The sequence below is a fragment of the Oncorhynchus mykiss genome, chromosome 5 (assembly GCF_013265735.2).
Source record: "Oncorhynchus mykiss isolate Arlee chromosome 5, USDA_OmykA_1.1, whole genome shotgun sequence".
NCBI classification, from domain to species: domain Eukaryota; kingdom Metazoa; phylum Chordata; class Actinopteri; order Salmoniformes; family Salmonidae; genus Oncorhynchus; species Oncorhynchus mykiss.
This window is the reverse complement of record NC_048569.1, coordinates 14867941-14885801: the sequence shown is the minus strand read 5'-3', so window position 1 is coordinate 14885801 and position 17861 is coordinate 14867941. Positions and strand designations below refer to the sequence as shown.

At 43.7% G+C, this 17861-nt stretch overlaps 1 protein-coding gene across 10 annotated transcripts in view; it reads right to left on the bottom strand.

Annotated features, from left to right (window-relative positions):
* cdk5rap2 (CDK5 regulatory subunit associated protein 2) overlaps window positions 1-17861 on the bottom strand; it is a 72886-nt gene that overhangs the window by 6393 nt on the left and 48632 nt on the right. For 7 of the 10 annotated variants that reach the window (XM_036976871.1, XM_036976880.1, XM_036976878.1 and 4 more), the window contains 8 exons: window positions 16753-16949; window positions 14886-15269; window positions 14618-14743; window positions 14370-14486; window positions 13973-14162; window positions 6205-6326; window positions 5881-6093; window positions 1382-1441 (listed from right to left, as the gene is read on the bottom strand). In XM_036976871.1, coding sequence (XP_036832766.1) covers window positions 1382-1441; window positions 5881-6093; window positions 6205-6326; window positions 13973-14162; window positions 14370-14486; window positions 14618-14743; window positions 14886-15269; window positions 16753-16949 — 1409 coding nt within the window. The remainder of the gene's footprint in view (window positions 1-1381; window positions 1442-5880; window positions 6094-6204; window positions 6327-13972; window positions 14163-14369; window positions 14487-14617; window positions 14744-14885; window positions 15270-16752; window positions 16950-17861) is intronic. The other 3 variants (XM_036976873.1, XM_036976874.1, XM_036976875.1) reach the window with 3 other exon arrangements.

The window sequence follows — 17861 nt, the reverse complement described above, 5'->3', positions numbered from 1 at the left end:
CAATAGGCAAGCAGCTTGGTGAGAAGGAAACAACTGTTGGCGCAATTATTAGAAAATGGAAGAAGTTCAAGATGACGGTCAATCACCCTCGTTCTGGGGCTCCATGCAAGATCTCACATCGTGGGGCATCAATGATCATGAGGAAGGTGAGGGATCAGCCCAGAACTACACGGCAGGACCTGGTCAATGACCTGAAGAGAGCTGGGACCACAGGCTCAAAGAAAACCATTAGTAACACACTACGCCGTCATGGATTAAAATCCCGCAGCGCACGCAAGGTCCCCCTGCTCAAGCCAGCGCATGTCCATGCCCGTCTGAAGTTTGCCAATGACCATCTGGATGATCCAGAGGAGGAATGGGAGAAGGTCATGTGGTCTGATGAGACAAAAATAGGACTTTTTGGTCTAAACTCCACTCGCTGTGTTTGGAGGAAGAAGAAGGATGAGTACAACCCCAAGAACACCATCCTTACCATGAAGCATAGAGGTGGAAACATCCTTTGGGGATGCTTTTCTGCAAAGGGGACAGGACGACTGCACCGTATTGAGGGGAGGATGGATGGGGCCATGTATCGCGAGATCTTGGATAACAACCTCCTCTCAGTTAGAGCATTGAAGATGGGTTGTGGCTGGGTCTTCCAGCATGACAACGACCCGAAACACACAGCCAGGGCAACTAAGGAGTGGCTCTGTAAGAAGCATCTCAAGGTCCTGGAGTGGCCTAGCCAGTCTCCAGACCTGAACCCAATAGAAAATCTTTGGAGGGAGCTGAAAGTCCGTATTGCCCAGCGACAGCCCCGAAACCTGAAGGATCTGGAGAAGGTCTGTATGGAGGAGTGGGCCAAAATCCCTGCTGCAGTGTGTGCAAACCTGGTCAAGAACTACAGGAAACGTATGATCTCTGTAATTGCAAGCAAAGGTTTCTATACCAAATATAAAGTTCTGCTTTTCTGATGTATCAAATACTTATGTCATGCAATAAAATGCAAATGAATTACTTAAAAATCATACAATATGATTTTCTGGATTTTTGTTTTAGATTCTGTCTCTCACAGTTGAAGTGTACCTATAATAAAAATTACAGACCTCTACATGCTTTGTAAGTAGGAAAACTTGCAAAATCGGCAGTGTATCAAATACTTGTTCTCCCCAGTGTGTGTGTGTGTGTGTATATATATATATATATATATATATATATATATATATATATATATATTACACACACACCGTTAATGACTGACAACTGACACAGACGTACATTGATGTTGTACACAGTTACTCACCTCTAACTTATTGCCATACAAATGTGACATTTGTTGTGGTGAACCTACAGGCCAGTAACATACAGTACATTGTGGATTGGGTGTGCTGTGGGTTCTCACCGTGAGAGGAGTGGCAGGGAGGATCACAGCCTTCACAACCAGGAGACCTGCCTGTAACCTCTGGAACACACAACATAGGACAAATGTTTATGCCACGGGACTTTATGGTTGAATATGGGTGTGCATGCATTCAGTGAGAGAGCGAGTACATATATATCCTACCTGACGTGGGTAGTACATGATAGTGTATGGATTTCTACCTCTATATTACATACACTCCATGACCAAAAGTATGTGGGCACCTGCCCGTCGAACATCTCATTCCAAAATCATTGGCATTAATAAGGACTTGGTCCCCCCTATGCTGCCATAACAGCCTCCACTGTTCTGGGAAGGCTTTCCACTAGATGTTGGAACATTGCTACTGGGACATTAGTGAGATGTCTGATGTTGACCGATTAGGCCTGGCTCACAGTTGTTGTTCCAATTCATCCCATAGGTGTTTGATGGGGTTGAGGTCAGGGCTGTGTGCAGGCCATTCAAGTTCTTCCACACCGATTGCGACAAACCATTTCTGTATGGACCTCGCTTTGTGCAGGGGGCATTGTCCTGTTGAAACAGGAAAGGGCCTTCCCAAACTGTTGCTACAAAGTTGGAAGCACCGAATCATCTAGAATGTCATTAAGATTTCCCTTCACTGGAACTAAGGGGCCTAGCCCGAACCATTAAAAACAGCCCCTGACCATTATTCCTCCCACCAATCTTTACAGTTGGCACTATGCATTGGTGCAGGTAGCATTCTCCTGGCATACGCCAAACCCAGATTTGTCCGCGGGACTGCCAGATGGCGAAGCGCGATTCATCACTCCAGAGAACGTGTTTCCACTGCTCCAGAGTCCAATGGCGGCGAGCTTTACACCACTCCAGCCGACACTTGGCATTGAGCATGGTGATCTTAGGCTTGTGTGCAGCTGCTCGGCCATGGAAACCCATTTCATGAAGCTCCCGACTAACAGTTATTGTGCGGACTTTGCTTCCACAGGCAGTTTGGAATGCTGTAATGAGTGTTGCATCCGAGGACATACAATTTTTATGCACTACGCGCTTCAGTACTCGGGGGCCCTGTTCTGTGAGCTTGTGTGGCCTACCACTTCGTGGCTGAGCCGTTGTTGCTGCTAGATGTTTTCACTTCACAATAACATCACTTCCAGTTGACCGGGGCAGCTCTAGCAGGGCAGCAATTTGACGAACTGACTTGTTGAAAAGGTGGAATCCTCTCTGTCGTAACCGGCCGCGACCGGGAGGGTCCGTGGGGCGACGCACAATTGGCCTAGCGTTGCCCGGGTTAGGGAGGGCTTGGTCGGTAGGGGTGTCCTTGTCTCACCGCGCACCAGCGACTCCTGTGGCGGGCTGGGCGCAGTGTGCGCTAACCAAGGTGGCCAGGTGCACAGTGTTTCCTCCGGCGCATTGGTGCGGCTGGCTTCCGGGTTGGATGCGCGCTGTGTTAAGAAGCAGTGCGGCTTGGTTGGGTTGTGTATCGGAGGACGCATGACTTTCAACCTTAGTCTCTCCCGAGCCCGTACGGGAGTTGTAGCGATGAGACAAGATAGTAGCTACTACAACAATTGGATACCACGAAATTGGGGAGAAAAAGGGGTAAAATTAAAAAGAAGAAAAAAAGAAAAGGTGGAATCCTATGACGGTGCCTCATTGAAAGTGACTGAGCACTTCAGTAAGGCCATTCTACTGCCAATGCTTGAATGGCGATTGCATGGCTGTGTCCTAGATTTTATACACCTGTCAGCAACGGGTGTGGCTGAAATAGCCAAATTCACTCATTTGAAGGGGTGTCCACATACTTATGTGTTTAGCTCCAAAAGTATTGGGACAGTGACATGTTTTGGCTCTTGTACTCCAGTACTTTGGATTTGAAATGAAACAATGACTATGAGGTTAAAGTGCAGACTGTCAGAGGGTATTTGCATCCATATCGGGTGAACTGTTTAGAAATGACAGCACTTTTTGGACATACACAGAGTGCACTAAACATTAGGAACTCTGCTTTTTCCATGACAGACTGACGAGGTGAATGCTATGATCCCTTATTTATGGTACTTGTTAAAGAAGGACTTTTAAGCCTTTCAGACAATTGAAACATGGTATGTGTATGTGTGCCAATCAGAGGGTGAGTACAGTTGAAGTCGGAAGTTTACATACATTTAGGTTGGAGTCATTAAAACACGTTTTTCAACCACACCACAAATTTCTTGTTAACAAACTATAGTTGTGGCAAGTCGGTTAGGACATTACTTTGTGCATGACACAAGTAATTTTTCCAACAAATGTTTACAGACCGATTATTTCACTTATGATTCACTATCACAATTTCAATGTGTCAGAAGCTTACATACACTAAGTTGTATGTGCCTTTACTCAGCTTGGAAAATTCCAGAAAATGATGTCATGGCTTTAGAAGCTTCTGATAGGCTAATTGACATCATTTTAGTCAATTGGAGGTGTACCTGTGCATATATTTCAAGGCCTACATTCAAACTCAGTGCAGCTTTGCTTGACATCATGGGAAAATCAAAAGAAATCAGCCAAGACCTCCGAAAAAAAATTGTAGACATCCACAAGTCTGGTTCATCCTTGGGAGCAATTTCCAAATGCCTTCGGTATAAACAAACACCATGGGCCGTCATACCGCTCAGGAAGGAGACACGTTCTGTCTCCTAGAGATGAACGTACTTTGGTGCGAAAAGTGCAAATCAATCCCAGAACAACAGCAAAGGACCTGTGAAGATGCTGGAGGACACAGGTACAAAAGTATCTATATCCACAGTAAAACTAGTCCTAAATTGACATAACCTGAAAGGCTGCTCAGCAAGGAAGAAGCCACTGCTCCAAAACCGCCATAAAAAAACAGACTACGGTTTGCAACTGCACATGGGGACAAAGATCGTATTTTTTGGAGAAATGTCCTCTGGTCTGATGAAACAAAAATAGAACTGCTTGGCCATAATGACCATCTTTATGTTTGGAGGAAAAAGGGGGAGGCTTGCAAGCTGAAGAATACCATCTCCACAGTAAAGCACAGGGGTGGCAGCATCACGTTGTGGGGACTGGTGCACTTCAGTCCCCACAACACTTTGCTGCAGGAGGGACTGGTGCACTTCACAAAATAGATGGCATCATGAGTATGGAAAATTATGTGAATATATTGAAGCAACATCTCAAGACATCAGTCAGGAAGTTAAAGCTTGGTCGCAAATGGGTCTTCCAAATGGACAATGACCCCAAGCATACTTCCAAAGTTGTGGCAAAATGGCTTAAGGACAACAAAGTCAAGGTATTGCAGTGGCCATCACAAGGCCCTGACTTCAAACCTATAGACAATTTGTGGGCGGAACTGAAAAAGTGCAAGGAGGCCTACAAACCCGACTCAGTTACAACAGTTCTGTCAGGAGGAATGGGCCAAAATTCACCCAACTTATTGTGGGAAGCTTGTGGAAGGCTACCCGAAACATTTGACCCAAGTTAAACAATTTAAAGGCAATGCTACCAAATACTAATTGAGTGTATGTAAACTTCTGACCCACTGGAAATGTGATGAAAGGAATTAAGCCTAAATAAAATCACTCAACTATTATTCTGACATTTCACATTCTTAAAATGAAGTGGTGATCCTAACTGACCTAAAACAGGGATTAAATTACTAGGATTAAATGTCAGGAATTGTGAAAAATTGAGTTTAAATGTATTTGGCTAAGGTGTATGTAAACTTCCGACTTCAACTGTAGGTGCCAGGCGCACCGGTTTGTGTCAAGAACTGCAAAGAGGCTGGATTTTCCACTCAACAGTTTCCCGTGTGCATCAAGAATGGTCCGACATCCAGTCAACTTGACAACTGTGGGAATGCCTCCAACTAATTGAGGCTGTTCTGAGGGCAAAAGGGGGTGCAACTCAAGTGTTCCTGATATTTTGTACACTCAGTGTCGTCCCTCCATTTTAGGGGACCAAAAGTATTGGGACAAATTCACTTATGTGTTTTAAAAAGTCAGAAGTTTAGTATTTGGTCCCATAGCATACAAGCTTGTGACTCTACAAACTTGTTGGATGCATTTGCTGTTTGTTATGGTTGTGTTTCATTTAATTTTGTGCCCAATATAAATTAATGGTAAATTATATATGGTGTCATTTTGGAGTCACTTGTATTGTAAATAAGAATATAATGTATAATAATTATCCTTAATCATGGTAGCATTCATATTAATGTAGAAGTGTTATATTCTTATTTACAATACAAGTGAATCCAAAATGACAATACATAATTTACCATTCATTTCTCTGACAAAACATTTATATTGGGCACATCTACAAAAAGTGCTGTTCTTTCTTAGAGTTCCCTTGATATGGATAAAAAATACCCTCAAATTAAAGCTGACAGTCTGCACTTTAACCTCAGTCATTGTATCATTTCAAATCCAAAGTGCTGGAGTACAGAGACAAGACAACCAAAAATAATGTCACTGTCCCAATACTTCTGGAGCTCACTGTACCTGAAGTAGCCAGTAGATAGTTGATATTGATGGTATCTGGGCGGTTGGGACCTCTGAGCAGCTGTTCCTCCAGTTTCTGCCTCAGGGACGTGTTGGTCTGGATGCTCCTCTCCAGCTGCAGCCTCAGGTGGCGGATCTCTGACAGCAGCTCCCCCAGGTCCACTTGGTTCGACCCAGACCCTGAACCAGACTGTTGGGCTGTACCACTGGACTCTAGAGAGGGAATGTCAGAAACAACTAAGCGACAGGTGTGTGTGTGCGCTCGCTTGTAGGATACTACCTGTGTGCTTGTAGGACACTACCTGTGTGCTTGTAGGACACTACCTGTGTGCTTGTGTGTCCCAGTTTTGATCTGTTCGTAGACCTGCAGCTCCACGCGTAGAGACTGGAGGAGGTGTTGACTGTCTGACAGCTGCTGTCTCTGCATCTTCACCTCACACTGCAACCTAGAGGAACACACGCTTAGGACGGGTATACAAGCAAGTTGCACACGCACGCACACACCCTGACACACAGTATAGTGAATTAGGGATACCTAGTCAGTTGTACAACTGAAATGTGTCTTCCGTATTTAACACAACCCCTCCGAATCAGAGCTGCGGGGGGCTGCCATAATCGACATCCAAGACTTCAACGCCTGGGGAACAGTGAGTTAACTACCTTGCTCAGGGGCAGAAAGATAGATTTTTACCTTGTCAGCTCGGGGATTCGATCCAGCAACGGTTCGGTTACTGGCCCAACGCTCTAACCACTAGGCTATCTGCCACCCCAGTAGCAACCCAACGAAACAACCACATTTACCATCACATCTACACTGCACCAGTGACTAACACGTCACATCTACACTAGAGGTCGATCGATTAATCGGAATGGCCGATTACTAATTAGGGCCGATTTCAAGTTTTCATAAAAATCGTAAATGGGTATTTTTAGACACCGATTTGGACAATTTTTTTTTTTTTTAATATATATTTTTTTTTTACACCTTTATTTAACTAGGTAAGTCAGTTAAGAATAAACTCTTATTTACAATGATGGCCTAGGAACGGTGGGTTAACTGCGTTGTTCAGGGGCAGAACGACAGATTTTTTACCTTGTCAGCTCGGGGATTCAATTTTGCAACCTTACGGTTAACTAGTCCAACACTCTAACCACCTGCCTTACATTGCACTCCACGAGGAGCCTGCCTGTTACGCGAATGCAGTAAGAAGCCAAGGTAAGTTGCTAGCTAGTATTAAACTTATCTTATAAAAAAACTATCAACCATAATCACTAGTTAACTACACATGGTTGATGATATTATTAGTTTATCTAGCGTGTCCTGCGTTGCATATAATCGATGCGGTGCGTATTCACGAAAAAGGACTGTCGTTGCTCCAATGTGTACCTAACCATAAACATCAATGCCTTTCTTAAAATCAATACACAAGTATATATTTTTAAACCTGCATATTTAGTTAATATTGCCTGCTAACATTAATTTCTTTTAACTAGGTAAATTGTGTCACTTCTCTTGCAATAGAGTCAGGGTATATGCAGCAGTTTGGGCCGCCTGGCTCGTTGCTTGAAGACCATTTCTTTCTAACAAAGACAGCCAACTTCGCCAAACGGCGGATGATTTAACAAAAGCACATTTGCGAAAAAAGTACAATCGTTGCACGATATTTTTAAACCTGCATATTTAGCTAAAAGAAATCCAGGTTTGCAGGCAATATTAACCAGGTGAAATTGTGTCACTTTTCTTGCGTTCATTGCACGCAGAGTCAGTGTATATGCAACAGTTTGGGCCGCCTGGCTCGTTGCCAACTAATTTGCCAGAATTTTACGACATAACATTGACATAATTATGACATTACATTGAAGGTTGTGCAATATAACTGGAATATTTAGACTTATGGATGCCACCCGTTAGATAAAATACAGAACGTTTCCGTATTTCACTGAAAGAATAAACGTTTTGTTTTCGAGATGATAGTTTCCGGATTCTACCATATTAATGACCTAAGACTCGTATTTCTGTGTGTTATTATATTATAATTAAGTCTATGATTTGATATTTGATAGAGCAGTCTGACTGAGTGATAGTAGGCACCAGCAGGCTCGTAAGCATTCATTCAAACAGCACTTTTGTGTGTTTTCCAGCAGCTCTTCCCAGTGCTTCAAGCATTGCGCTGTTTATGACTTCAAGCATATCAACTCCCGAGATTAGGCTGGTGTAACCGATGTGAAATGGCTGGCTAGTTAGTGGGTGCGAGCTAATAGCGTTTCAAACGTCACTCGCTCTGAGACTTGGAGTAGTTGTTCCCCTTGCTCTGTATGGGTAACGCTGCTTCGAGTGTGGCTGTTGTTGATGTGTTCCTGGTTCGAGCCCAGGTAGGAGCGAGGAGAGGGACGGAAGCTATACGGTTACACTGGCAATACTAAAGTGCCTATAAGAACATCCAATAGTCAAAGGTATATGAAATACAAATCGTATAGAGAGAAATAGTCCTGTAATTCCTATAATAACTACAACCTAAAACTTCTTACCTGGGAATATTGAAGACTCATGTTAAAAGGAACCACCAGCTTTCATATGTTCTCATGTTCTGAGCAAGGAACTAAAACATTAGCTTTCTTACATGGCACATATTGCACTTTTACTTTCTTCTCCAACACTTTGTTTTTGCATTATTTAAACCAAATTGAACATGTTTCATTATTTATTTGAGGCTAAATAGATTTTATTGATGTATTATATTAAGTTAAAATAAGTGTTCATTCAGTATTGTTGTAATTGTCATTATTACAAACAAAAAAAAATAAAAAAAAAATAAAAAAATTTGGCCGATTATTCGGTATTGGCTTTTTATGGTCCTTCAATAAATCGGTATCGGCGTTGAAAAATCATAATCGGTCGACCTCTAATCTACACTGCATTAGCGGACACAGAGACCAGTCACAGTATACACTGACAAAATCAGCCTTCAATCTTGCCATGCAACTTGAAAGTACACAAATTAACCAATCATATAACCAGTCATATCATTGTACGTTCATCATTACCATAACCAACACATTACACATCATCATTACTGACAACATCATTATACTCTGCAACCTGAGAACACAAACACACTAATGTGGAATCCCTTACATCTGTGGTTCCCAAACTTTTTATAGTCCCGTACCCCTTCAAACATTTAACCTCCAGCTACGTACCCCCTCTAGATCATTTTGTGCCCAATAGAAATGAACAGAAATGCCCCAGGGTCAGCACACTCAAATATTGTTTTTGCCATCATTGTAAGCCTGCCACACGCACACTATACAATACATTTATTAAACACAAGAATGAGTTTTTGTTACCAACCAGCTCGTGGGAAGTGACAAAGAGCTCTTATAGGACCAGGGCACAAATACTAATCAATAATCTTGCTCTTTATTTAGCCATCTTACATTTAAAACCTTATTTGTTCATCAATAATTGTGCTTGAAAGGATGCACATAACTCTGCAATGTTGGGTTGTATTGGAGAGTCGCAATCAAATACTTTACCACACAGTCTGTGCCTGTATTTAGTTTCATGCTAGTGAGGGCAGAGAATCCACTCTCACATAGTTACGTGGTTGCAAAGGGCATCAGTGTCTTAACAGTGTGATTTGCCAAGGCAAGAAACTATGAGCGCAGCCCTATCCAGAAATCTGGTAGTGGCTTTGATTAAATACAATTTTCACAGAACCGCTTGTTGCAATTTCGATGAGGCTCTCTTGTTCAGATATCGGTAAGTGGACTGGAGGCAGGGCATGAAAGGGATAATGAATCCAGTTGTTTGTTTCGGAAATTACCTGCGTAATTGCGCACCCAGCTCACTCAGGTGCTTTGCTATATCACAAGATTGAGTTAATTTGTACACAAAAAAATCATACAATGATGGAAAGACCTGTGTGTTGTCCTTATTAATGCAGACAGAAAAAAGCTCTAACTTCTTTAATCATAGCCTCAATTTTGTCCTGCACATTGAATATAGTTGGAGAGTCCCTGTAATCCTAGATTCAGATAATTCAGGCAAGAAAATAGGCCAGTCGTGTGAGAAACCAGTCATCATGCAAGTGGTCAGACAAGTGAAAATGATGGTCAGTAAAGAAAACTTTAAGCTAGTCTCTCAATTAAAAAAAACGTGTCAATACTTTGCCCCTTGACAACCAGCGCACTTCTGTATGTTGTAAAAGCGTTACATGGTCGCTGCCCATATCATTACATAATGCAGAAAATACACAAGAGTTCAGGGGCCTTGCATTAAAAAAGTTAACCATTTTCATTGTAGTGTCCAAAACGTTTTTAAGATGTCAGGCATTCCCTTGGCAGCAAGAGCCTCTCTGTGAATGCTGCAGTTTACCCAAGTGGCGTCGGGAGCAACTGCTTGCACGCACGTTACCACTTCACGATGTCTCCCTGTCATGGCTTTTGCGCCATCAGTACAGACACCAACACATCTTGATCACCAAAGTCCATTTGATGTCACAAAGCTGTCCAGTGCTTTTAAAAAAGATACTCTCATGTTGTCCTGGTTTCCAGAAGAGGATGTCTTTCTTAATTGACCCTCCATAAATATAACAGACATATACCAGGAGCTGTGCCAGGCCCGCCACGCCACGTCTGTTGACTCGTCCAGCTGTAACGCATATAATTCACTGGCTTGTATGCGAAGCAGTAATTGTTTCAAAACATCTCCTTATATGTCACCGATGCGTCGTGAAAGTGTTTGATGAAGGCATTGTCTGTATAGTTTTTTTTGGCCTTTTCCCCCAGCATTGTCCCAGCCATATCCGCGGCAGCAGGAAGAATTAGGTCCTCCACAACAGTATGGGGCATGCCTGTCCTAGCCACTCGGTAAATCACCATAAGACGCTTCTAGCCCTTGTTATTAATGGTATCTGTTGCTTTTATACATGTCTTACTACTCGAAAGTCGTCTTTATTCTCGCTCAAAAAACTTCCGTGGCTTATTTTTTTCAAATGGTCATGTTTAGTTTCTAAATGTCTGCGCAAGATCGAAAGTTTCCCGCGAGAGAGTAACAGTTAATGTGATTGGATGTTAATTATTTGACTAGGGTACCTGTATTTGATTTTTTTTTGTTATTTAGCTGAACTGTAGATGGTTAAAAAAAAAAATGCCAGTGAAACGAGGGTACACAGGCGGAAAAAAAAAAAAAAAAAAAAAAAAAATGTATAGCCCTGTTGGAAAATATAAATGTACTGTTTGAAAAATGTGAAGGAAAAATCCGTACCTCAGTTTGGGAATACCTGGCTTACATGACCTTGGTCTCCCAGTGACACAGTTGAGTGAGGATGACACCCAATACCAGGAGTCTACTTCTCCACAGCAGTATCACCTCTCCTCTCCCTTTCCACCTGGGGTTTGTGTGTGTGTTTAGTATAGTGTACCCTGTGTGAGTGTGTGTTTATGCATCCTGTGTGTATGTATTTAGGAGTTTGTATTTGTATTTAATATGGATACCCATTAGCGGCTGCCAAAGCAGCAGCTACTCTTCCTGGGTTCTAGCAAAACTAAGGCAGCTTATACAATTTTAAAAACATTACAATACATTCACAGATTTCACAACATACTGTGTGCCCTGAGGCCCTACTCCACCACTACAGTACTAAATCCATGTGTATGTGTGTATATAGTGCGTATGTTATCGTGTGTGTGTGTATGCATGCGTCTGTGCCTATATTTGTGTTGCTTCACAGTCCCCGCTGTTCCATCAGGTGTTTTTTTAAATATTTTTATTTATATATATTTTTTTAAATCAAATTTTACTACTTGCGTCAGTTACTTGATGTAGTACTGTGTGCCTCCCATAGTCTGTTCTGGACTTTGGCACTGTGAAGAGACCTCGTGGCATGTCTTCTGGGGTATGCATGGGTGTCCGAGCTGTGTGCCAGTAGTTTAGACAGACAGCTCGATGCATTCAACATGCAATACCTCTCATAAATACAAGTAGTGATGAAGTCACTCTCCTCCACTTTGAGCCAAGAGAGATTGACATGCATATTATTAATATTAGCTCTCTGTGTATATCCAATTGCAATTTTCTTAAGTTATTTTTTGTGGCACCTGACCACACGACTGAACAGTAGTCAAGGTGCGACAAAACTAGGGCCTGTAGGACGTGCCTTGTTGATAGTGTTGTTAAGGCAGAGCATCGCTTTATTATGGACAGACTTTTCCTGAACTTAGCTACAACTGAATTAATATGTTTTGACCATGGCAGATTACAATCTAGGGTTACTCCAAGCAGTTTAGTCATCTCAACTTGCTCAATTTCCACATTATTTATTTATTATAAGTTTTAGTTGAGGTTTAGGGTTTAGTGAGTGTTTTGTTCCAAATACAATGCTTTTAGTTTTAGAAATATTTAGAGCGAACTCCTTGGCACCCACTCTGAAACTAACTGCAGCTCTTTAAGATGACGTGTATAGTGTTGAGTCATCCGTATACATAGACACTCTGGCTTTACTGAAAGTCAGTGGCATGTTGTTTGTAAAAATTGAAAAAGCAAAGGGGCCTAAACAGCTACCCTGGGGAATTCCTGATTCTAACTGGATTATATTTGATAGGCTTCCATTAAACAACACCCTCGGTGTTCTGTTAGACCAGTAACTCTTTATCCACATTATAGCAGGGGGGGTAAAGCCATAACACCTACGTTTTTCCAACAGCAGACTATGATCGATAATGTCAAAAGCTGCACTGAAATCTAACAGCCCTAACAATAATTTTATCAGCAATTTCTCTCAGCCAATCATTAGTCATTTGTGTAAGTGCTGTGCTTGTTGAGTGTCCTTCCCTATAAGCGTGCTGAACGTCTGTTGTCAATTTGTTTACTGTGAAATAGCATTGTATCTGGTCCCAAAAAGAATCCAGAAGTTTACTAAGGGTTGGTAACAGGCTGATTGGTTGGCTATTTGAGCCAGTAAATGTGGCTTACCATTCTTGGGTAGCGGAATGACTAACTTCCCTCCAGGCCTGAGGGCACACACTTTCTAGTAGGCTTAAATTGGAGATGTGGCAAATAGGAGTGGCAATATCGTCTGTTGTTATCCTCAGTAATTTTCCATTCAGATTGTCAGACCCTGGTGGCTTGTCATTGTTGATAGACAATAATTTTTTCACCTCTTCCACACTGACTTTACAGAATTCAAAAGTACAATTCTTGTCTTTCATAATTTGGTCTGATATACTTGGATGTGTAGTGTCTGTTACTGGCATGTCATCCCTAAGTTTGCTTATCTTGCCAATGAAAAAAATCATTAAAGTAGTTGGCAATATCAGTGGGCTTTGATGAATGAGCTGATTCAATGAACGATGGAGCCGAGTTGGATTTTTCCCCCAAGATTTCATTTCAGGTGCCCGTAGCTTTTTACTATCATTCTTTATATAATTGGTCTTTGTTTCATAGTATAGTTTATATTTATTTAGTTTCTTAATCTGCAGTGCGTTTTACAATCAGTTGGGCTGCCAGACTTATTTGCCATACCTTTTACCTCATCCCTCTCAACCTTACAATCTTTCAATTCCTCATCAATCCAATGGGATTTATCAGTCATGTTCTTAATGGGTGTTTGCTTATTAGTAAAGGGAATAAGCAATTTCATAAATGTGTCAAGTGCTGCTTCTGGTTGCTCCTTATTGTGTTATGTATTGTTGTCTCTACCTTCTTGCCCTTTGTGCTGTTGTCTGTACCATGTTGTGTTGCTACAAAGTTGTTGTTATGTTGCTACCATGCTGTGTTGTCATGTGCTGCTGCCTTGCTATGTTGTGGTCTTAGGTCTTTCTTTATGTAGTGTTGTGTTGTCTCTCTTGTTGTGATGTGTGTTTTGTCCTACATTTATATTGCATGTATTTATTTATTTTAATCCCAGGCCCCGTCCCTGCAGAAAGCTTTTTGGTAGGCCGTCATTAAGAATTTGTTCTTAACGGACTTGCCTGGTTAAATTAAGGTTAAATAAAATTACACACCACAGACCAAGAAACATTCTTTACATCATCAACATATGAATCACTACAAACATGCGTGTCCTGTGTGTGTGTTTCTGTATATTACCTGTGGATCTCCTGGCGGCTGTAGTGCAGTGTGTCCTGGAGGTGTGTGTGTTCCAGGATGCTCCTGTCCAGGCGGTCCTGAAGACGTGTGTGTTCCTGTCTCAGGACCTCACACTCCTTCCTGCTCTGCTCCAGCTTGGCCGTCCGTCTGGCCAGCGCCTCACGCAGCTTCTCGTTCTCCTTCTGCTTGTCTGGAGAGATCATAATAATATTTAAATCAAATATTAATAGGATAGACAACAAAAATGGCTATTATTCTCCCTCTACTATATTGGGGACATTTTGTGGCTCAGTTGGTAAGAGCATGAGGCTAGCAATGCCCAGGTTGTGGGATCAATCAATTCAGGAATCACAAACACACTAGTATGTGGGGAAAGCGGCTACTCATTTTGTTTTACCTCTGGAGCCCAGGTTGAGCTGCTCCTTCAGGGCCTGGTTCTGTCCCCAGAGGAACCGCAGCTCACTGGTCAGCTGGCCCTGCTCCTCCGTACCGTGGATGAAGATGTTGGTGGCTGCTAAGTTCATTATTGAGGAGGAAGTCAAACACAATATACTCTGTGTGTATCCATTGTATATCCATCTCAGCCAGTCAGTGTGACTCTATGCAAATATGAACATAGAGAGAGCGAGGTAGAGGTGTGTGTACCTGGGTCTCTCTCCACCTCACCCAGTCTTCTCTCCAGCTGTTCTCTGAGTCGGTCGTTGTTGTAGATGGTCTCCTCCAGACGCTGTCTCAGGGCTCTGATCTCCAACAGGTGTTCTGTTAACAGGTCTTACAACAATGTCAGTCAAAATACACACACAGTTTTCTAACCTTGTGAGGACAAGATCCAATGAGCATACCATTAGAAACAACTACAGGCCTATAATCCCCATTCAGACGTGACGATCACCACCCACTCCCGGCTCTGTACCTGGGTTCATGCTGCATAGCTGGGCAGTGTCCTGCTGTGAAGCTGGGTGTCCCTCTCCCCTCTGGTCCTCCCTGTTCTGTGGTGACCCCCCAGCCTGTCCCTGGCTCTGCCCCAGCCCCTCTCCCTGGGCGTGTAGTGGTGTGGAGATCCCCTGGACCAGGATAGAGCGGTGGAGGTCCAGCTCGCAGCGCAGCGTGGCGTTAAGCTCCTCGCTGCTCCTCAGCTGCTCCACCAGGCGCCCATTCTCCCTCTGCAGGCCCTGGAGCTGCCTGGCTCTCAATTTATGTCCAGAAACTACCCCAGGGCCAGACACACCCCCATCCCCATCCTGCTGGGCTGCAGACTCTGGAGCCGACGTTGATCTCCCGTTGGACTCTTTCATTCCTTGATGGATGAAGTATAGGATTAGAGGAAATTTGAACAAGTTTTTTACAACATTTTTCTTTGTGCGATGTAGCCTAAACATTTCTCAAACAAAATCCTAGAGAGAAAAAGTATAATGTCAGTCCACACAATATCCCTATGTACCCATGCATTCATCTTTGGTAGCATCAAGTGCCATTTTCCACCGTCCTCGAATTATGTCATTTGGTTCCACTTTCTCCTCCTTTACATCCATGGTATCAGAGATGGCCTTGCTACCTACACTGACTGGCTGAATGACAGCTCTGATGGTTAGCCTTGCTACCTACACTGACTGGCTGAATGACAGCTCTGATGGTTAGCCTTGCTACCTACACTGACTGGCTGAATGACAGCTCTGATGGTTAGCCTTGCTACCTACACTGACTGGCTAAATGACAGCGCTGATGGTTAGCCTCTTCAAACTAATACTATAGAATGCTCCCCGTTAGCTTAGTCTCCATGCACAGCAAACTCGTCACCAAATGAGCCTCCGCTAAGTTAGCCTAGCCTATGAACACTTCGCCCAACACTCAGGAGCCCTATGAGTAAAAAACTGCAACACGCTAGCATCTGCAGTGCCGCAGGACTAAGCTAAAAGAGAGTTCTTCTTCAGTAGCACTCCTCTCCTCTGTCCTCCCACAACCCATCATCTATCTTTGTAATATCCCTCGTTGTCCACACTCAAAGCGAAACACAATTTGAAGATTAAACCAGATAGGTGGTACTACTAAATAATGCAGTTTTAAGTGGAGAGAGAGGGGAGGGGATGGAGGCGGGAGAAAACAGTAATGGGTGTAACCAGACACCCGTACTGCCCTTGGCTGGCCCTCTTTGTCCTTTTGAAATCCCTGACTGGTCCACAATGGGCCTGAGTGGAAAATAAGTACCATTAGACTGACTGGGATTCAAAGGCAATCTCAACGCCACGGACCCAGCTGGGCCGCCAGAGGGGAACAATATCCATATTTAATGGAGAGCTAAAAGTTAATCCGGCACCAGCCCAGAATAGCTTAACACTGCACTACTCATATACCACACCTGGTTCGTATTCATTAGGCACCGAATGGAAGAGAACAATCTGAAACTGGAGGGACTAGTAGTGCTCATTTTCATTTTCCATTGCAACAAAGTTTTTAAATGTTTTCCATTGTGTACTGAATGTGACCCTGGCAAAAAAACTTAGAGGAAGACGGAGAGACTCTGGGACAGTGACCGGACCTGGGTGACATTCAAAGAGTGGCTTCTCTTTAGCATGGACCTTTCTCTGCTTCCCTGCACCCGATAGCAAGTCTGGGGACATCGGTTGAACTCATTCTGAACAACTGACAACTCTTGAAATTGTCAATTTCATACAACCTTGATGACAAACTGAAAACTGTCTGGGTTCAGCTACACGTGGCGACAGCATTAAGTTATTTTGTCTGTTCAGCATGTCATAACTAGTAGCTTGATGATCTCTTACCATGATAGGCCTGGTTGCCATGGAGTTTGCTACAGGCTGGCAGGGTGGGGCTGTTGTGGTAGGAGGCTGTGGCCTGGTTAGAGACCCTGTCCGACAGGTCCGAGTCTGAGCTGTGGTGGCTGCTAGGAGTTTGGCCTCGCAGCTGAATCTGTAGACTCTGGACCAGACGGGTCTTCTCCTGTAACTCTTTAGACAGCCTGACAGAGGAAATAAGAGAGAGCGGGCGAGAGAGAGAGAGGGAGAGTTACAGCAGGTTAAGGCAAGGGGGAGGCCGCTTCCACACAGTCTGAAGTAGTCTGTCCAAAATAGTGAAAAAACACTTAAAAATCAGTCGGAAAGAAGGGAGTGAGTGCCGCAGAGAAAAGTGTTTCTTTCACATGACTGTAGATTGCTGTTCTTGTAGCTGTTCTCTCAACAGACAATTCAGAAACACACACACAGAGGACCCAAAACACAACATACCAAGAGCAAAACACCTACCATCTAGAAAGGGTCTATTTTGACAGGTTTCGAAACATTCCAAAAGAAATTACCAGCTGAAGGAAGACATTTCGAAAGAGTCATAAGTCAAGAAGAGTTCACAGCAAACTCATGCTTCCAACCTCGCAGAATTCCTCTTGGTGACCGGCCACTCACGAATCTAGCTGCTCCCTGGCACACTCGGCCAAACTCTGGTTCTGTTGGCCCAGAAAGCAGACCTGCTGCTGCAGCAGCTCCCTCTCGCCCTCTAGCTGCAGCAGCTCCCTCTCGCCCTCTAGCTGCAGCAGCTCCCTCTCGCCCTCTAGCTGCAGCAGCTCCCTCTCGCCCTCTAGCTGCAGCAGCTCCCTCTCGCCCTCTAGCTGCAGCAGCTCCCTCTCGCCCTCTAGCTGCAGCCGCTCCCTCTCGCCCTCTAGCTGCAGCAGCTCCCTCTCGCCCTCTAGCTGCAGCCGCTCCCTCTCGCCCTCTAGCTGCAGCCGCTCCCTCTCGCCCTCTAGCTGCAGCCGCAAGTAGTCTATCCCCTGCTGCAGCAGCTCCCTCTCGCCCCCTCTCCTGATGGAGCACGGTGTGGCTGTCCAGTAATAATGTTGAGATGGATGGATGTCCGTGAAATGTGAGTGTTTTAAGCAGCT